The sequence below is a fragment of the Rosa rugosa genome, chromosome 1 (assembly GCF_958449725.1).
Source record: "Rosa rugosa chromosome 1, drRosRugo1.1, whole genome shotgun sequence".
Lineage (NCBI taxonomy): Eukaryota > Viridiplantae > Streptophyta > Magnoliopsida > Rosales > Rosaceae > Rosa > Rosa rugosa.
In genome coordinates, this window is record NC_084820.1 from 22,478,327 (window position 1) to 22,500,295 (window position 21,969).

At 39.0% G+C, this 21,969-nt stretch overlaps 2 protein-coding genes across 2 annotated transcripts; both read right to left on the reverse strand.

Moving 5' to 3' along the window:
* Window positions 1–257: 257 nt before the first annotated feature.
* Window positions 258–3,865, reverse strand: LOC133708411 (uncharacterized). Its single transcript, XM_062134181.1, has 2 exons — window positions 3,661–3,865; window positions 258–2,740 (listed from the first exon to the last, which is right to left on the reverse strand). Exon 2 carries the CDS (start codon window positions 2,684–2,686, stop codon window positions 419–421), a length of 2,268 nt encoding a protein of 755 aa, XP_061990165.1. The 5' UTR covers window positions 2,687–2,740; window positions 3,661–3,865; the 3' UTR covers window positions 258–418.
* Window positions 3,866–16,209: 12,344 nt separating this feature from the next.
* LOC133723927 (linamarin synthase 2-like) lies at window positions 16,210–19,054 on the reverse strand. The gene is made up of 2 exons (XM_062150801.1): window positions 18,438–19,054; window positions 16,210–17,239 (listed from the first exon to the last, which is right to left on the reverse strand). Exons 1-2 carry the CDS (start codon window positions 18,949–18,951, stop codon window positions 16,308–16,310), a joined length of 1,446 nt encoding a protein of 481 aa, XP_062006785.1. The 5' UTR covers window positions 18,952–19,054; the 3' UTR covers window positions 16,210–16,307.
* Window positions 19,055–21,969: the final 2,915 nt, after the last annotated feature.

Sequence of the window (21,969 nt, forward strand, 5' to 3'; positions counted from 1 at the left end):
TTTGATAGCTTTATGAAGGATCAAAATTTGTGATTCGTTGAATAAATGAAAAAAAATTAGCCACCTAATGAACGAATCAAAAAACTCGGGACAAATAGAAAACATATGACTTTTCAACTTATCATTTGATTACCATTTAAAAAAAAAAAAGATTAAAAACCATCTTAAAAGACTTTTTGATTTTTTTTTTTTAAGAAAACCATGTTTTTTTTTTGGTCAACGATGAAAAAAAAAATGCAAATGAGTCGCTCTTCAAAATTTCTCATACAGTCACCTTACTAAAACTTGGAATATAATGCAAATGAGCAACGAGATATAAATTAATGTGTACGCCGCTAATTACTCTAGAATACATCAGGTTGCTTTTCCATGATCAATTTTACTCTTGCTTGGACCTCCAGTACTTGGATGTCCGCCGCTAATTACTCTGGAATACATCAGGTTGCTTTTCCATGATCAATTTTACTCTTGCTTGGACCTCCAGTACTTGGATGTCCTCCTCAATGCCAAAGCGAGCCATCAGTAACCAAACAAAAGTGACAAGCTCTCCACCTTTAGTCAGCAATTGCGCGTGGCTTTGTGCTCTGCAATGACTGGCAGCATATGATAGCAATTCCACCCACACCGAGCTTATTAATTCCCATTGCGAGTCTTCGAATTTCATCAGCTGCTTGGCCAGAATACATGCATCAAACAAAACAGATTTACTTCTATTCCCTTTGACATTGACAGGTTTAACTCCTGTATCTACATCAAGGAGTTTGTAACAAGCCTCGCCTAGTTCCTTCTTGCCTAGTTTCACATCGGATCCCACTCGCCCTTTTTTAAAGAATTTTTTGGCTTCTGCAACCGTATCTCTAAATCTCTTTTGTCCGATTCCCGCTACAGAGGACATCAAAGCAGGCTGCATGATTAAGAGATATAGCATGTAATCAGACAAGGTCTTACTAAATTCCCCATGCTCACCACCATTGCCTGTATTAACTTCGTAATAACACATCTCAGTAGCAATATGCCACATCAGAACGCGTCTGTCATAAGTAACATCAACAAAGCATGCTAGCAAGTTCTTGTACTCCGGATGCTTCTCATACTTTTTTAGGAGAACCCAATCCCCTTGGGACGAACATATTTCTCTACCAATTTTGGGATCATCAGCAACTTCTGAGGATTTACTTTTCAACTCATCAAAAATGAACTTCCACAAATTCTCATCCAGTCTCTTGCTGGATCTATACTTCATCTCATCTCGAAGATACTTGAGGCCAAAGAATTTAATGATTCTAAGGTAAAGGTGGCCCAGGAATATGATGATTCTATGGTAAAGGTAGCCCAAAAATCTGATGACTGTACGGTAAAGGTCAAAAATGCCAAAACGGTACACAGGTCGGACTACTGATCTTCCACATTCTCGGAGAGAATAATCTATGAAGTTGAAACCGGAGACAGATTCACACCATCTTCGAAATAAAATCTTTCTGGTCCGCTCCAGACACTTTGGTGGAGTAGTTGATCGCCATGATCTCTTAAACTCCAGGTACTTCATCATGAGATCAGTGACTACACAACACTTTTTACAGTACTTGTATACAACAGCGATCGTCCAATCAGATAATATCAGCATCGAAAGAGCTATTGAATCAAGAGCTATGGCACCAAAAAGCAAGGAATAAGTAATTCCAACATCAAACCTGTGAAAGCCATGTTTCTCTAATCTATAGAAGAAAACAAAGGCTATGCAAACGGCGATGAAGGATGTAGCTCTCAACAAGTATCCCCGTCGAGAATGTACCACATAAACTTTGGTGTACAGAGCTTCATACATAAAATTGAGCTCAGTCGCAATTGATGTAAAAGCATCTCCTGATTCTAATTTGATGAAATAGGCACGGCTCTCTTTGCGCTGATGATAGTCAAACACAAGATCTATAATAAGACCCATGGAGATTTGAAACAAGTGATGAGCACCCTCCACTAGTGTAATATTATCAATGACGTCTCCTCCTCCCAGCCGATACGTCACATTCTTCGAATCTAAGCTACGACCTTCTTTGATTTCTATTTTAATTGGAAGATGGGCAGCTTTTCTTGAGGAGTACTCATCCATGTACTTTGCATAATCCGGTCCAGGTTCCGGTACTGCAAGTATGGTTTCCTTGAGACTTTCCAAGCTGGCAAGATATAAAGCACGTGTTCGCTCGCCGTACTTGACAAGTCCTGGTACAAACAGGAAGAGTGTTGGCCACAGTAGCTTGTTTTGGTTAGAGAACTGCATACCGAAGACGTACATTGCAGCTACAACCTGGAATATGAGACCAAGCAAGTGCCTCGGCCACAACGCATTGTCTTCCATAGCAATTGCAATTATGGTGTCTGGACCACCAAGGTGCAAAAGAAGAAAGGGAGCCCAGAATGCCAATAGATTACCATTCTCTGGCGAACCTTGATCAGTGTTCGTTTGGCTGCTTGCAATTAGTCCGATAGCGAAGTTAGCAGCCCAGTCAGCGAGCAAGTAAGCCAACCAGATGGGCACGATTACCCATTTGCTCGATGATCGCTTTCTCAAGGGTGCAAAGAGAATTAAGAAGGTCTGCAATGTGAGACTTAACATGATGAAGCTCCGGAGATTCCACTGATCCCAGATCTTCTTGAGGCTGTCAGAAATAGGAGCCGCTGAGGAAGCCATATCCTCTCTTGCTTTAACTCCCTTTCTGAGATTCAGAGAATGATCTCAAACTTTCTGCAAAGTAACATTCAGATCTCTTCTTAGAGAAATTTAAGAGTAGTTTAATTTAAAGAAGTATAAAAAATGACGCTCAGATTTATTTCATGCACAGATGGCACTTGTTATGAATTTGTTACGGTAGTTTTGTTCATCACATGTGTCTTGGTCTTAAGGAATTCTATACTATCAGAAAAATATTGGTAAATGGTGAAATGGTGACTCTGGTGATTAATCAATTATTGGATCTTTCCAATTGCAATAGGGTGCCTAATTTAAATGCTGCATGGGAAATGAGGTTAATTAGTTTCAAGGAACAAAACAAGAAAAATATTTGAGAAGACCTTAATTTTATGCCTTACTTATAAGTAGAAGGAACTTTCAGGTAATTAGGCTTTATGATAATGTGAGATGTGCTATGTATATTTCTCTTAAGCAGAATTGTTATTAGCATTCTGGAAAGTCGATTTAGTCTCCAGTGGCACTTTAATATGTAAGCGCTAACAAATGATAAAAATTTAGATTCCAATTCCTTTAACGAGTGTAATACCAGCTAAAAATAATCTTGTACTTATGGTTGGTGTTATAATCTAGTTTTGATGACATTGAATTTGAACTTTGAAGTAGTACTGTTTTGATTGCTTGCATTGTCAAAGAGGATTGAAAAGAAATAGAGTAAAATTTGGTTAGTTGGAACTAGTTTGGATCCATTCCTTGCATTAGGTACTTGGCTACTTTCTACCTAGCTGGTTAGCTTTTAATAATTAAACCAAAAATTATACTATAAATCTCGCACTTTCTAAAAACCACAGCCAAAATAGTTATGTAGAGTAACCAGATCCAATGCATAATATCAGATACCGGCAACATAAAGAACGAAAGCAAATCATAAAGAAGAAAGTATAGATAACGAAGAAACAGAGGAAAAAGAAACAAACCTGCCGAGAGGTTGGGTGGTACACAAAACGTAAAACACCGGGAAAAAGGCTAACGACAGTCTGCTGTCTGCATTCCAGTTCGTCAAGTTGATATAGAAGCGGAGAAAGGTGGATCCTAATTGAGGTTGTATCTACCTTCAAGTTTTCAATGGAACCGAAATAACAAGAAATTTGGAGAACATCGTGGAGCTGTTAATATTTAAAAAGGGAAAATGGGAAACGGAGATAAAAAACAAAACTTTGGTTGGAGGAGGACTTGGATAGTCACTGACAGCTCAAGTCAACTACAGTTCTAATTTATAAATGACTTAAAAATCAACCCCCAAAAAAAATGATAATCAATGACTTTGCAAACGTTTAATTAGTCTTTTATATTGTTTTTTTTATTATTATTACATAACAACTGACAATATAAAACATTAGCATGACTGATCCATGAATCGAATTCCCACTTATAATGAAGAAATTAATGTTATTAAACTAAAGTGAGAGAAAAGTATATTGTAGGTCCTCGATCTTGATAGCAGATGCTTTATTAATTCAAAATGAACATCCTATATAAGAGGGTAAAATAGGTTATAATTTGATTGTGTGTATAAGAAAATATTTAAGTCACTGCATTTTGTGATAAAAATTATTCCTTCTATGCTGCTGGGATAATGGTACGTAGCTAATAAAAAGGAACCACACTTACTCACTTAGAGCATCTTTAGCAGACTCTCTATTGTGGTTCCTTAGCTATTTTAGAGAGCATGTTTAGCTTTTTATCTATTTTAGCAGCTGCACCAGACTCCTAAATGGCTCTCTATTATAACTTTTAGCTATCTCGCTCCTAAATATAGAGAGCAGAATGAGGCTCTCTATAATTTAAAACATTCATTTTAAGTTATTTTATATAATTTATAAATACATTTAAACTATTTAATATTCATTTAAAAAATAATATAAATTCAAAACTAGCTAAAATAGAGAACATTGATGCAGACGTAATTCTAAAGTGGCTAGCTAAAATGACTTTTTAGCTACTTTAGCTAAAATTTGACTCAAAAATGGCTAGCATTGCTAAAGATGCTCTTAGTGCTTAAAGTTACTTCCTTCCATTTTTTGGTTAAATGAAAAAAAAAAGAAAAAAAAAAGAAAAATGACCGAATGGTCTAATAGAGGATAATTAATTTTGAGTACCACATAGTCCTCTTTTATTGACTAAGTACCAAATTGCCCAAGTTACAATACAATACTTTAGGTACCACAAAAAATATACCCTTATACAGTTATAAGATGATTAAGATCCATGCATGGCTGCATAACTATTTAAACCTATTTTTATTAGAAAAATTGTTACCAAATGTGTCTTGTACTTCTCCATAAACGACTTCAACCCAGGTAACACTAAATAGAAGTGTATAACTCAGACGTTAGTTGGATTTTGACTGCTCTCACGTAGTCACGTGGTAATCGGCTCTGGACCTTTATGTTAATTGGGTTTCTGCGAGCCACCGATAGTTGCTAATGTTCCTAGGCTGTGGACCCCTCAAAGTTCAAATACCTTTGTCCAAAAAAGAAAAGAAAAGAAGTCTATAACCAAATGAACCATAACCATTACTTTGAGAGCAAGAGAAATGCGACCTGCGGCCCATGTAACATTGGGTAAGTAGAAGTATAAAACTAAATTAACCAATACTTTCTGACCAAGAGGCATATAAGACAGCATAATCTATTATCACCACAACTTCATGCACTTCTAATTTCATCGTTGCTAGGGTTCAAACAATAAACCTCCGACATGAAGCTAGAACCATCTCCATTGCACCACCTACCAAGAAAATAATCTTACCAAAATGGAATTATCAGATGCAATATGTCCAAATAATATATTGTATAGGTTAAAGTGATTGGATAGGTGTTGCTCGGCCCATGTTGCTCACTACCTAATGGCCGGTCTAGAAGATTAAATGATTAATTAAGTATGACTTCGCAGATGCTGTCAACTAATAAGCCATCTACTTACTAACACAGTAACACCCACCCAACAAGCAAAGAGGTAGCAATAATTGTATGAGACAAACCATCAATTACGACTAGGTTTGGGGTATGATTGGCAATCAATATACGGGCAAAGCATATAAGGTTGTGAACTTTTGATCCCTCAGTTTTTTAAGGGGGCTGAAATTTGCACATCCTTTTTTACATTCTACACTCCCTTTGCTTTTTTTAATACTTCTTATCAATTCAATAATATTTTTCTTCCAAAACTACCCTTCTCTCTCTCTCCATCCACATAATCGTGCTGCATCAGTAGCCTTGCACAAATATGAAAACCTCATGGACAAAATCTCTTATTAACAACTTGCAAAATACTTAATTTGATCATTCCTCCCGAACTGATCATACAAGAAACTGAGAAAGATGGCGATATAACCCCATCCAAAATGAATTCAACCACTACATCGAAATCCAACCCCAAATTATCCTCACACCATTAAATTAGATTTATCAATCTGTTGAACAAAATATAAGTTCAATTTCTTTCAATTAGAGTGGAACAATTTAGAAATTGAATGGATCTTTTTCTCCAGAAACAAAGAAACGAAAATGGATGGGCAGAGAAGAGAGGAGTCTGAAGAGGAGTGGTAAAAGCTGCTCCGATTTAGTCTGGCTCCACCTGCAAAAGCTGCGCAAATCGGCGAGGACAACGATGACGAAGTCGTACCGCATAAAGTTAAGGCCGAGGTCCTTTTTTTTTTTTTTTTTTTTTTTTTAAGGGGTTTGGAACCCAGCCTGACTGGAAGGCTCAGCCCCACGGCCGAATATTATTAAAAAGAAATGATAGTTGTACATCGAGGGGGACATAAAACCTTCACCTCGAGTACTAGTACAAGAATACCACCTGAATAAAACAAGTACGTAGCTGAAATAGCAAAATACAAGATGGAACCCCAAAACGGAGCCAGAGAAAAGCAAGACTAAGAAAATCTGTAACTAGGACGCCCTGAGAAATCATGACCAAAATAGGATAGTAGAAACGTTGGTAAATGAATTCAACCACTACATCGAAATCCAACCCCAAATTATCCTCACACCATTAAATTAGATTTATCAATCTGTTGAACAAAATATAAGTTCAATTTCTTTCAATTAGAGTGGAACAATTTAGAAATTGAATGGATCTTTTTCTCCAGAAACAAAGAAACGAAAATGGATGGGCAGAGAAGAGAGGAGTCTGAAGAGGAGTGGTAAAAGCTGCTCCGATTTAGTCTGGCTCCACCTGCAAAAGCTGCGCGAATCGGCGAGGACAACGATGACAAAGTCGTACCGCATAAAGTTAAGGCCGAGGTCCTTTTTTTTTTTTTTATTTTTTTTTTTTTTTTAAGGGGTTTGGAACCCAGCCTGACTGGGAGGCTCAGCCCCACAGCCGAATATTATTAAAAAGAAATGATAGTTGTACATCGAGGGGGACATAAAACCTTCACCTCGAGTACTAGTACAAGAATACCACCTGAATAAAACAAGTACGTAGCTGAAATAGAAAAATACAAGATGGAACCCCAAAACGGAGCCCGAGAAAAGCAAGACTAAGAAAATCTGTAACTAGGACGCCCTGAGAAATCATGACCAAAATAGGATAGTAGAAACGTTGGTAGAAACTCCCACCAGACATAATCCTCCATGGTGGCACCATAGTTAGCTAGCTTATCTGCAACCGAGTTACCTTCTCTAAAAATGTGTGAAATATGGATATTCATTTGACGTGCAGTATGCATACAATTACCCCAAGCTATACGCAAATGCCAAGGGACAGATAGTGGCACTTTGAAATACTGTAACAAAAGCAACGAGTCCACCTCTAACCAAAGATTATTCCATTGTTTTGACCAGGCTATGCGTACTGCCTCAATGACTGCTAACATCTCCGCATCCAGAGCACTAGGCACTTTAACATTAGCAGAGAAAGCACCCATAAACGATGCATCACTATTTTTAAAAATGCCACCATAACCTGCATGTGCTTGATTGTGAAAAGATTCGTCCGTGTTCACTTTCACCCAATGAACAGGAGGAGGCTGCCATAACACTTGCACAACTTTGGGGGCTGTAGGCCGCAATGGTGAAAGACCCAAGAGCTCAAAAATTGGCATAGATTGGGTGTTATACGAAGGGGTAAAAAGCAAACAAGCTGATTCCTTAAGAGACAGGATTAGCTTCTGTTTGAAAATAACCTCATTAAAATCACCCCCTTCATGCTTTAATCTGTTACGCTCCATCCATAAACTCCATAGTAGATTGCAAACAGAAATAAACCAAAGAAGCTTGGAAGAAACAGAGAAGCTAGAGATATAATTGTCACCAAAAAGATCAACCAACGACGTACCTGGATCAAATTGAAGCCTGAAAAGGGACCCAACCCAATGCCAGATTGATAAGGAAGCTGCACAGGTAACAAAAAGATGACTAGTGCTTTCAATATTGGCTCTGCACAACTGACATCTAGAGCAAAGAATAGAGCCACGGCGTTGGAGCAGGTCATCAGTGGGTATTCTGTTAAGTAGGACTTTCCAAGTAACCAAACTCTTTCGAGGTTGGATGGCCCTATGCCATATCCTGCGGCCCCAAGGCACCACTGGCAGCTGCTCCGCCAGCAGGCAGTAGGCAGACTGGGCAGTGAGGACTCCTGATTTCTCCAATGCCCACACCGGCTGGTCCGACATGTCAAAGGCTGGTAACTGAACAGAAGAAATGGCCTCAGCTGCCTCTTTGTGAGTCAGTTTGAAACTCCAAGGAATTCTCCATTCCTTGTTGTGTATGAAACTACAAACATTGTCATCAAGAAAAGGGAGAATATCAGGAGCACAATTGATAGAGTCTACAAGTGCTTCACCCAACCAATTATCTTTCCAAAAGCGTATCAATTTACCATCACCCACAACCCATTGCAGATTTGTATGAAACTGTAGCCACAACTTCTTGAGCCCCAGCCAAATTGACGACTTCTTGTAACAGTTGGTGGGAAGGAAGCCAGGAATTAAGAAACGGTCATGAAGCAGGATAGCAGAGGGAGATGCTTTGGTGATTACTTCCCAACAACGCTTCAGAAGCAGCGATTTGTTGAGGGTAAATAGATCTTTCAAACCCAAACCACCTTGATCTTTGGGCACACAACAATTCTTCCAAGCTACAAGTGCAAAACCATTTTTTAAAGGATCTCCATTCCAGAAAAAATTCTGTACCCACCTCTGGACTTTCTTCAAAAGCTCATGGGGCCATTCATAAACCTGAAAACTGTAAATAAGCTGACTTTGTATAACAGAATCAATTAATTGCAGCCTACCGGCCTGCGAAAGCAATCTACCTTTCCAAGAGCTGAGCTTGCTTTTGACCTTATCAGCAATAGGGAGTAAAAAAGCTGATTTAACTCTCCCCGCAAAAATGGGAACTCCCAGATAAGTAAAAGGAAAATTGCTGACAGTGATGTTAAGAATATTTTTTATTCTCAGCCGTCTTGGAACTGCATACTTACCAAGAAATAGCTGTGACTTTGCTTTGTTTACTGCCTGACCAGAATTTAATGCATATTCCTCCATGAAAGACATTAAGTTCCTGAGATGTTTGTAGCGGCCTTGAAGAAAAACCATAACATCATCCGCAAACAAAACATGTGATGGAGGCGTTACATTCCTTGAAGCCTTAATGAGCTTGATCTTATTTTGGTTAACCTAGGAGGCAATCCCCCTGCTTAAAACTTCTTCAGCAAGACAAAAAAGAAGCGGTGATAGGGGGTCACCTTGACGCACACCCCTGGAGCAGGTAAAATAACCACAAGCTTTGCCATTCACATTAACTGAAAGGTAAGCAGATTGTAAAATTGTTTGAACATACCTGACAAAGGTGGAGTGGAAACCAAAAGCACTAAGAACCCTTAGTAGAAAGTTCCAATCTAGTGTATCAAACGCTTTGCTAATATCAAACTTGATTGCAATGTTTCCATAACTGCATTTGCCATCAAGCAGGTTCACACATTCAGAAGATGGGATCAATGATATTACGGCCCGTGATAAAGGCACTTTGGCTAGGAGAAACAATTCTTGCTGCAATGCGGCCAAGGCGGTCAGCTAAGATCTTTGTAATGATTTTGAAACTAAAGTTGGCAAGTGCAATGGGCCTGTAGTCCGAAACTTTCTCAGACTCCTGAAGTTTGGGAATGAGCGTAATGACATTAGAATTAAAGTGAGGCATAATGAAACCATTTTCAAAGAAAGTTTGCACCATCCGAACAACATCATGACCAACCACCGACCAACAAAACTTGAAGAAACTCCCATTAAAACCATCTGGACCCAGGGCACTGAAGCTATCCATTTTCATTACAACGTCATGAATTTCCTGTGATGATGGGACTGCCAGAAGGGCACAATTCTCTTCCTCAGTAACTAAGCGGGGAATAGTACGTTCCACTAGCCCTGTATTCACAATATTCGGATCACTTGTGAAGGCATTCTCAAAGTGTTGGACCACATGAGCTTCGATGGCATTCATATCAGTGATAGTCACCTGGTTAACATTCAAGGAGCAGATGGATTTGTTTAAACGTCGCAGCTTGACCATATTGTGCAAGAATGACGTGTTTCGGTCACCATCTTTTAACCATCTTATCCTAGACTGATCTCTCAGAAAAATCGCCTGGATGGAAAGGTCAGCAAGGAACTTTGAGTGAGCAGCATCTTCTCGTATAAATCTCTCCTCAGAAGGACCCATAACTGAAATTTCAGACTGAACTGTATCCAAAAGAGCCTTTGAAATTCTAACTCTGACATGGACATCCCCAGTGGTGGCCTTACTCCAGTCCTTTAACATCACCTTCAGAGCTCTAAGCTTGGAAGCCAGAACAAACTGAGGGCAACCAGAAAATTGAAGAGAGGCCCAGAAATCGCGAATCAAAGAGAGAAAATTGGGCTGTTGCGTCCAGAAACTCTGAAACCTAAATGAAGGCCTGAAAATTTGCTGAAGTCTGGAGCATGTCAATAGAATAGGACAATGGTCAGAGGTGGCTTTAGTGAGTGTGCAACATTCCATTACAGCCCAAGATTCCAACCAATCCAAATTACCAAGGGCCCTATCTAAACGCTCCTCAATTCTACGATTTGTCCAGGTGAAAGGGAGTCCTTTTGTGGGAATATCAAGAAGATCACAAGAAGAACACATTTGCTGGAACTCCTGGCATGATGCTGCATTTGGTGGATTACCCCCACGTTTTTCATGAGCTCCGAAGACATAGTTAAAATCTCCAAAAACCACCCACGGCCCATGCACATGTTGTGCCCGAAGAACAGCAAGATCCGACCAAAGTTGCCTCCGACCTATTAGAGTAGTTTTGGCGTAAACAGCAGTGAATATACTGTGGTTTCCCTCATGGGTGCAGGAAACTGTAATCTGCTGGCTACCAACTGAAATCACTTGCAATGTTAGGGCTTCATGACAGAAAAACCAGAGGTTTGGGTCTAGAGAACCTCGATCATTAGTAGTAACTAGGCGTAAGCCTAGAGATCTCCAGAAAGCCAACGGAATTGAATCAACTAAAATAAAAGGTTCAGATATACAAACGATTAAAGGTTTGTGAGAACGTACCATATTAGCTAAAGCCCGTTGCGTGTCATCATTAGCGAGACCACGGGCATTCCAAAACAAAATCTTCATTGATACAGTTTGTGTTTGGCCCCCTTCTGTAGGACCGGCATTTTAGTACCAGGTTTGAGCTTTACTTTAACCTTTTCAGACTGCTTTGCAAGCTTCATTACTTTTTTGGAAACAACTGGAGTAAACTCTCCCTCTTCTAGAACGCCAATTACCCCTCCAGTCGAGGTAACTTCCATCTCATCACTTACCAAATTATTAGTCAAAGCCATTTCTGCTGGCTTAGACCTATCAGCAACCATCTCTAGCTTTTGAACTTTGGTAAAACCTGGTGGGACGGAGGTAGTAGAAGAGCTAGCCATACTTACGTCCTTGTTAACCAATTCCAAAACCGGTTCCACATTCTCAACCACCTGCGTAACCTCATCCATCACTTGTACTGCAGAGGTAACCAGTGGCGGAGCCTTCTCTACCTCCACCACAGAGGCAGGATGCACTGTCTTGCGCTTTGAACGGCGGCGCGACCGCTGCTTTTTTCGTGTAGAATGAGAGCGGGTCAGAGAGCGTCCCCGGTTCACAGGCATTGATTCATCAGGTGGAGCAGATGTATTGTTGCACTTATTAGCAGAGTGACCAACAATTCCACATACCTGGCAGAGAACTGGTATTGACTCATACTCAATCTTAGCAGTTACAGCGTCCCCGTGTAAGCGAGCAACTCTAATTTGATCACACAATGGCTTTGAGAGATCAACATCAACGAGCACTCTGGCATATAGACCCAAAGATCTGTCGGCAGTCCTGGCGTCCAATTTGATTGGCGTGCCAACACCTCGTGCAATCTCAAACAAGGTCTGGTGGTCCCAATATGCAAAACCTAAATCCCAAAAACGTACCCAAATCTGCGCAAAAGTGTTTCTGTACGTGGAGGGAGAGAACGTAGGTGTCCATTTGATCAACCTCAATATCCCAGGATTTAAATTTATAGAACCCATTGACCAAATGCGCTGCATATCATCTAGGGTTTGGAATTGCAGCATGAAGAATCCCTTACCCAACGGGGCCACTGACCAATTCGATATGCTATGCCAAACCAGACGCAGCCTTTGCCCTAACTCATGAGCTTTTGGCATGACCCCATTCGGAGGCGACAGAAGTTTCCCTACAAGGATTGTTTTGCAGCGATCAAGCCCGCGTAGGAATGGCTCCTCGGAAATTTGGACTATGACAACGCCATCCTCAACTGAAGGCACAGGCAGGTCGTCAATGACAAAACCAAGTGGATTTTCACTTGCGAGTACAGAAGCAAAGGTGGGTTTCGGGTTTGTATTTGGGGGGATTTCACCGCTCATGACGACGGCTTAGGGTTTTCGCCTCCTGCAACTAGAGCCTCTTCCTCTCTCTCTCTCTAAAATCAAGAAAAAAGTGCTATTTCTCTTTCCCTCTAAGCGTTTCTGGGTCTCTCTCTCTCTCTTGTTGTCAAAATTAGATCGGGGCCGAGGTCCTTAAACACATCTCAAACACATCCCCATTTCTTCCACTCGAATTCGAACTCCTCAAATTTGCCTCCCTTAGAATCTTGCAGAGGTCTCTCCTCCCTTCCCTCATTGCCTGAACCATCTTCTCCGCAGTTTCCAAGTCTCTGAAACCAACATAAGCCGCAACCAGGGAATTCAATGTAGTCATACACACCGCGATCCCCTACTCCAAAATCCTCTCCAACACAAAAACAAGCAAGTCCTTCCTTTTTCCAAAAAAAAAAAAAAAAAAGCAAGTCCTTCCTTCCAACTCTAGCACAAAGCTTGATCATCACATTGTAACTAAGCACATACGGCTCAACACCTAACTCAGGCATTTCGTCGAATAGCTTCAAGCATTCAGCGAGTAGAAGAGCTTGAGCGCTTCGGAAGGGCTGTCACCGCCGGAAGCAGCAAGGCGGCTGACGACGGCGCTTCAGGCCTTGACGTGGGGGAGGAAGCCGGAGCGGAGCATAGACTTGACGATGGAGGTGGCGTAGCGGGTCTGCAGGTCTGGCCGGCCTTGGCGGCAGCGACGGCGAGGAGGCCGTGGGAGTTGGCATCGAGGTTGCGGAGCTGGCGCTCATTGCGGAGGCACGTGATGATAGACTGGGTGCGCGTGAGGCTGGTGCGAGTGTTCTGGTAGGACAATTGGGAGAGCAAGCGGCTGAGGCAAGTGGGATTGGGGAGGCGGGAGGATTGGGTGTAGAGAATCCAAGCCTCTACTGTTTTTCTCTGGCGGAGGAGGATTAGAAGCTTCTGGTCTTCATTATATATAGGTGGCTCGTCGTCGTCGGCGGCTGCGGCGGCAGTTGTGAGAGTTAAGTCTGCTGCTGGGTTGGCGGGGTTGGCGACGGTGGCGTGGAGGCGAAATGGGTGCGTGAGTTTGGAAATGGCGGAGGGAAAAGGCGGGGGAGAGACCCAGTGGAGAGTGAGGGTGTGGGTTAGAGGGAGTGGGTTTGAATTAGTGGGTAATGGTGAAGATGGTGGAGGCGATTTGAAGTTCATGGTTCATTTGGGAAGAAAAATGGAGGGTTTAATTAAGTTTGTGGAAGAAGAGATAATCAAATTGGGTTATGAAGGGGAGGGAGATGGAGATGGAGATGGTTTGAGTTTGAGTCTGTGTTGAGTGGCAGAGGGAGAGAGAGAGAAGAGTGTTTTAGTTGCAGGTTGTGGAAGGGATAGGATGAGAGAGATAAGTATATGGGTGATTTGGTAAAAGCAGCACAAGGTGTGTGCAGAAAGTAAAATTGGGTGTGCAAATTTCAGCCCCCTTTTTTAATCATTAACAGTTGCCTTTTCCTATTCTAAAAGCAAGGACTATAATACAACTATTTTTTCTATACCATACATTATTCTAATTATTCTAGAGTAGCGAGACAATCTTGCGTGGGACAACCTTAAAGCCACGTAGTGGGGATTGGGGCAGGATTAATTATTGCCCAGTAGGAGGGTGTTTTAGGTATTATACTTTAGAGAGCATGGGCAGTTTCAAAAAAGAGAAAATTTTCTTTATTGATTGGCCCTAAAGCCATGTGGTGGGGAAACCCCCCACCTAAGAATTTCTCTAAAGCAAAAGCCCGCCAAATTTGACAAGCTTAGTTGGCAGAGAGAAACAAAAAAATTATAAAAAAACATCCTCATGACTTCTTCAATTAATTATAAAAATTTATATTCGTATTTTTGTAAATAATTTTAAATGTATCATCATTTAGTGTTCATATTATATGAGAGCAGATGTAACATGGTCATTTATAACTCAGAAATTTTCATCAAATGATGTGGCAAAACTATTCTTACTGCCACTATAATATGCCAACTGAGTTATTCACTTAACATTAGTTTCTTGACCATTAGAATTTACTCAGCCATCTAAAATTAAGCCCCCAAAAAGCATTTGATCTTTTGCTTTTGGCTTTCATTGCTCTACCTAAGTACGTACTACGTAGTACTCCTCAAATTTGAAAAACCAATCACTATTTTACAAAACGAAGAAAACACGATTAAGATTTTATTGTGAATTTTTTTTTTACCTCCATTTTGTCCTTTTGCAACTGCTGGAGATCCGAAAAAGAAAACAAAAGGCAATTAAAGCCAAAGAAATTTAAAGAGCAACTAGCTTGATATAAAAGGTACCTCCTAGTTGCTTTCTTTAATTTCATTTGCTTTGTATCAAAACTGGACACTGGCGGTGGTGCAGCTCAGTCCCTTTGGGGATGGAGGAGTGGGCTTCTTTTCGGAGTTTCACCATCTACCGGTGCTTGATCAAAGTCCCGGAGATGCATACAGGAGGGCTATTTGATGTTTTCGGCAATGGAATCACCACATCATTGTTCTAGTTGTAATGTTTCTTGGGCCTCTATGTTTAGACTAATGTTGTTTATGTTTCCACTGTACCCTTAGTTCAAATCATCATCCATACTTCATTTCAGGAAGGAAAATTACCCTTAGTGGGCTTCTATATTAGGCTAGGCTCATTAATGAATGGTTACTGATTTGATCCAAAAAAAAAAAAAATATTAGGCTACGCTTTTTTACTTGTGTTTAATCAAATGCCCATGTTTACTATCTTTTCATTCTTTTCATTAAAATAATAATAATAAAACAAATTTAAAGGAGCTCCAGGTACAAAAGCGTGGTTCCGGGGCTTACTTTTAATTTTGGTACAAGTGAATTCACATAATGTTATGTAAAAGTGTAAAACACACTGGTATTAAAATTAGAAAATACCCTCATAATCTCATATGGCAAATAATGTGTCATATTTGATGAAAATACCCTCATACCCTCATAGCCACATTATTTGATGAAAATTTCTTATTTTTCTAAAAATTAAAGTGATTGTGCCACATCAACAACTAATATGATTCTTTTTGAGGTTACCTAAAAAAATATTTCACCTAGGATTACTCATTTTAAGGTGTTTACTAGCATTATAATACTTACATGAATGATCATTGGATTTTTTGATCAAATGACTTCTTTATTTTGTAAGTTAAATACATCAAAAGGCAGAACCCCGTGGAATCATATACATACACTTATCAAAATGTAAAAGATGAAGGACATAAGAGGGAAATTGACTACGCCATATACTATTTTGAGATAATTCTAACATAGATTAGCAAAATTGTCAGCAACCATATTTGTCTCTCAGTAAATATGAGTGAAGAAAATACTGACAAAATGAGTAGAAAGATAATTGATATCCTCCAAAAGAATCTAGACTCTCCAAGCCACGTACCTTGTAGATACATTTGATTATCTAAATTCATAATAATGAGTCACCTTCGATTTGAAGATTTGATATCTAGATCTAGAGTAATTCCGTCTTCATTTTTGCTTTTGGGTTGTTATTAAATTTGCCAAAGCAATCTTGAGTTGATTACAAATACAAAGACAAAAATGAAAGCAAACACTGATTTTATTCATAAGCCAAAGATGACATCAAAAGATTTAATTGCTAAACATTTTCTGATCAGTTCTTAGAAATAAGGACCAGAGTTATTCCTTATGAAGAGCCTCCTTAATCAATTTGTCAAAATTATTGTAAGATGATCCTCCAATAGCAGTAGCTTCAATTGCTTTCTTTTTCCATTCCTTTGCCTTTTGCCTCATCTTCATGCCTTTTTCCCCGTCCAGCATTTCCTTAACAAGTGCTTTAATCTCGTCGCGTTTAACATCATTGTTCACCTCCATACCTATCCCCCAATCAGTACACAGGAAACGACAATTCGTCTGTTGCTCAGCAAAGAAAGGCCAGCAAATTACAGGCACACCCTCTGATATAGATTCAATAGTAGAATTCCAACCACAATGAGTTAGAAAAACCCCGACCGATGGATGTGCTAGAACTTGCTCCTGTGGACACCAACTTGCTATGTAACCCCTATCCTTAATCTCCTCGAAAAATTCTTCGGACAAGAGAACCGAATCCCCTTTTACCACATCAGGCCTAACAATCCACAAAAAATGGTGCTTGCTATTTGCAAGCCCCCATGCAAATTCTTTTAAATGTTGGTCTGTCATCATAGTTATGCTCCCATAATTCACATATACAACTGAATCGGGTTTCTGTTTGTCAAGCCATTCGAGGCATTTTGCATCCTCTTTCCATAAGCCTGAGCTGAGGGACTTGACCAATTTGTTTTCAAGCACGTGCCTACCAACCAAACCAAGTGGACCTATTGTGTAAATGTTGGGAAACATGGCTAAGATTTCTTCTAACACATCATGCTCAAATTCGTCAAACGTGTTGAGGATGATTGCAGAGGATTTCAAACAGTTTTGTGCTTCGGTTCCCTGGAAGTCGAACATTATGTCATTGACATTAGTGACTCTGATAAAGCTAGGGATGTCCTTGAGCCTCATATTCTTCATGCCTGGGATCCAATCAATTGGCTTGTCGAGTGTACCATCTTGCATGAAATTTTCATCTGATCGAAATGCATACAAGGCAAAAATGTCAGTAGATAATGTTGCTGTTTTACGGGTAATTATAATAGTAAATTTGGATTGTTCATTCGTACGCTCTTTGCTAATTGGTGTTTTATAGAATATATAGATTTTGTGGAGAGTCCTGATATTATTTCAGGAGGTTCTCTTGATGCTTATTGTAATCTGGGGTTCAAGCTTTACGTCCTCCTCATGTATTCTGCAGTTTCATTAATCTAGGCTTGAGGGCAGCCGCACAAGCCCAATTTCAAAAAAATAATAGTAAATTTGGACAACAAATATCTAAATTCAAGACAGTTACTATTCAATTCATACTATATATCAACTTAGTTTTCAGTTGTAAAACTTATATTTTATTACTTTAGAACACTCAAGTACATGCAAAGATGGTTATATGAGAGGGAGAACAGCCTGCTTCATTGAAAGCCAAGAGTAAGGAGCAAAACTTAGGAGAGAGTGAGAGACTACCTTATGAACGTAGAGCCGGCCATTAAGATCTACTCATTCTATATGACAAATGCCCAAGAACCCCCCACCCACGTCCCCTGCAATTCTGCAAATGAACCTTATTGGCCAGCCTTACATAGAGAAGCCTATCCAGTTGTACACTAGAATAAAGAGGATACGAATTATTGTAATAATATAATGGGGCCGATAAGACACGACTGTATTTTCAATCTTGAATTCTTGATCATGTATCCACTGCACTAAAAGTCTAAATCTCAATCATAGGACTGTTAATGATGTTATTTGTCGCTCTACTGGAGTACTGGTGGCCTGGTGCTTGTTTATCTCTAGCTGTTTTTCTTTTCTTTTCGTTTTCCACAAGGCCTGTTTTCGTGTCTCTGTTGATTAGTTCACGAGTGGGATGAGATATTTTGTAACGGGTGGCTCTAGATCTGGTTCACTCAACCTTCCATGTATGACATTATAAGAAGAAGTTTCGAGCCAAAAAAAAAAAAATCAATGTATATTACTAATCATACTGACTGTACACTAGATTAAGAAGATTAAGACTAAGTAATACATAAATAAATAAAACATAAACAAAACTCATTTGAAATTGTTCTTTAATTTGAGTTTAGATTTTATATAATTGATGGTGATATACATCTCTTTTTCATCATCCCACATTCCCTTTATCTCAATAGTCAGGTTTGAGAAAGAAATGAAGTACACCTTTAAATGGCACAATGCCTCGTTTGATGAGTTCGCTGTATTGCAGGTACGCCATGAAGCCACAAGCAGAAGCAGTCCAAAACTGAACCTCAGGAATCCCTAGTTCCTTAGCAACTTCCCTCCCAAATCCCGTGAGACCATCAGAAACTATACAAGTAATCTGTGGCACTTCAGATGAGGAATTGAGCTTAGTCACCAGCTCCTTGAAAGGGCTTAGACATGTTTTCCTAGTGGAGTCACATAAAGCCGGGATATCTTGTGTTCCATCTTTATCTGAAGGTGGCAACCCGTCCGGTATGGTCTCGAATTGGAAGTCCGGTAGTCCCTTGACAGAGTCGGAACCTCTGGAGCGGATTAAACGCCGGTGGTTGAACTCGGTGTTGACAAAAGTTATGCGGAATCCCCTGGAGTGCAGAAGCTTGGCTAATTGCATCATGGGGTTAACATGGCCTTGTGTTGGGAAGGGGACACAGACTGCATGGAGTTCTTTGGCTCCTAACTGTGTCGAACCCATCTTAATTTATGAAATAATAAGAAAGTAGCTAGGCAAATCTTGCTTTTATAGCAACATTTCGATTGCCAGAAAAAAAAATAAAAAAAAAAAACATTCCGAGCTTAACTTTGGTTTCTGGTTACATTTATGATTTTTATTAATCTCCCAACTATGTTCCATTAAAACCGTACATATTGCTAGATAACAAGACGACAAAAATGCAGTCCTATGTTTTGACCAAGACCTATAATTTAGTCATCCTCTATGACGCTATCTATGCAACGTACTAGGTGTCTTATGCGCAATATAAATCGAGGGAAAAGCTTTTAATCAAAACAACTAAAATGAGAATTAATTGATGACTTTTTTGTGAGACCCACTTTTCGATCACATCTTCACAGATGTTTAAATATTTATATGTAAATCATTTATGAAAATTTTTAACTAAATTGAAAATTGTTAATGCATTTATAATCGTGATTAAGTTATGAACATGAACATTTCATGTTTGACATATTTGGTTCCATTGACTTGATATAGTTAGATACCTTAGCAATTAGCAATTAGCAATTTGGAAGAAAATTTTCAGAAGTGATCTATTCATGGATACATAAACATTAAACAGTTGATTTACCATAATGTAATAAAAAAGTGAGTCTCCAAAACCATTGATTAGAAAGTCATAAACTAGTTTTCATTTTAGTGATCCTTATTAGAAGGGCTCTCTATAAATTGATATATAAATATAAGGATTCAACACAATATTCATTCACTTACAAACTAAAACATACATAATACTAATTGAATCGCGTTCATTAATTATAGACAACTAGGTAAGCAAAGTGAAAGTTATTTTCAATAAATCAATTCAAACTAGACTTGACACACAATTATTAATGTATAAAAATCTTGAAGAACTCAATCAACTGGATCCGAGTGCCACAGAGCAAAGGCTGTGAACCATTCACATATCTATCGATGGAATTATCAATCACATGTATATATACTTGACTGATTCTTAAGCTTAATAGTTGTCGATGTGACTCCACAAATAATTGATGATACAAGAATGAATTGTCACATTATATATCTTTGCAAAAGCCAACCAATCTCAGTACGTTTCTGTTAATATCTTTTGCAAACAAATCTCAGTACGTTTCTGTTAATATCTTTTGCAAACAAATCTCAGTCTTGCGGCTCCAAGTTTAAGGGAGTTGGAACTAATTGAATCTGAAGGACCACAGTGAATAAATATGGAGTTGTTGCCTTCAACCTAATAAAGCGCCAAACGTAGTTGCTTAAATTGAATTCAAGTGTCAGCCCCTTCATCGATCACTTGGCTTTTAATTGCCTAGCTTTGCCCAGATGTAGGCTATGAGTGCTGAATTCAAGTCCATGCCAAACAGATAACAAGGTTTTCCTCGGAAAAATCAAAATGATAACGTACTATTGCATATAATAACCTACAACAACTAAAGAGAGTAGTCGTGAAGCTAAAGGCGGCATTCAAACGGAGTAGCTGGCCTGTATGGCTGCATGTAAAGGTTAAATGCGCTCTTCCTAGATTCATAAATCATAACCCTCATGCCAGCAATCTGGGTTGTCATTGCTAACTATGTTTTAATCAAGAGAAAAATTTTCAAACAGTACCCGAACTTAGGCAGACTCCTAACTTCAGAGGATATCTATACATTGATTGGATATCTCCTAAGATTCTCCGAGAATATCTCTAATATAAACCCTATTTCAACTAGAGCAAGTAAGCTCGAGTTTGGGCCAGACACATATTCTGCATTTACTTGAACATTTTCCTATATATTTGGGTTATTTATAATGTTACCCAAATATTAGTTTTACAATGATGTAGTTTTAATATTTGGTAACATTATAAATAACCCAAATATTAGTTTTACATGAATTTGGGCTTAGTTTTGGTAAGCCAAATGGTGTGGCCTACTGATTTATAATGTTACCAAATATTAAAACTATATCATTGTAATTATCTTGTTGAGATCTTCAATATGAGCCCAATATTTGATATGTTTAGAAATTTTAAAATAATTGTGTAATCTTTAATTCTACGATATCAGAGCAGAGTTTTGAGAGAGAGAGAGAGAGAGAGAGAGAGTTCTGAAGAAGATATCAGAGCAGCCCAGAAAATTCTACGATGTGGAAATCTTCTCCAATCCAAACCAATCTATAAAACTGCTACAATCAATCCAGACTCAATAAACTAGACACTATCCCCAATGAAAACTACTTATCCATCGAAATTACAAGATTAGATCTCAGCAAACTACAGATCCAACAAAACAAGAAGATTAAATCTCATTACCCCATTGAAAATCTAGAATTGCTTTATTAATCTCACATCCCCAATCTTCATTGAGCTCACCTAATCAATCAAGAAAAATCAAGTCTGATCTAATCCCTGATTTTTTATACAACCTCACTCTCTAGTCTCCAATCTTCGACACAACCTCATTCTCTTTCTATTCGTCAGTTTTTCTTTCTAACTCCCAACTCTCTTCCTCTCTTTTTCCCCAAATATGAATGAAAATTTAACTTTTGGTTTGACATGAATGATTCATGAAGGTTTGAGTGGGAAGATTTGAGTATTGTAGGAAGAATTAGAGGGACGAAAAGGATTGAAGGTCTGCCATGAATGGCTATGGTCTAGGTAGGACGAAAGTGAAAAGAGAAGGAGAGCAACAATAAAAAAAGAAAATGACAGATGACTTGAGGCTGTCAAATTTGACAGGATGAGACCAGAAATATCACCCACGATGGATTTGAAGGATGGGTCGCAGGAGATGAGGGCTATCTTTTGTATCTGTGAAGCTCCACGGTGGATTTTGACACCATAGTTGGAGATGATCTTATTTATAGGGCTATCCCATCTTGAGAAACAATTGAGATCCGATCCATATATGACTTTAAAAGAAAATGCTAGCTACACATGAAAATAAAATAATAAAAGCATAGTTCATAGACACAAGCATAGTTAATAGAAAACGGGACATGTATAGTAAGTGAAAA

What these genes read in the sequence shown, in the direction of transcription:
- LOC133708411 (XM_062134181.1), bottom strand. Translation starts at nt 2,686, where the DNA reads ATGGCTTCCTCAGCGGCTCCTATTTCTGACAGCCTCAAGAAGATCTGG.
- LOC133723927 (XM_062150801.1), bottom strand. Translation starts at nt 18,951, where the DNA reads ATGGGTTCGACACAGTTAGGAGCCAAAGAACTCCATGCAGTCTGTGTC. An exon ending in AGGCATTGTGCCATTTAAAG is followed by an intron (nt 17,240 to 18,437) that starts GTGTACTTCATT and finishes CATTTCGATCAG; the next exon opens with ATGAAAATTTCATGCAAGAT.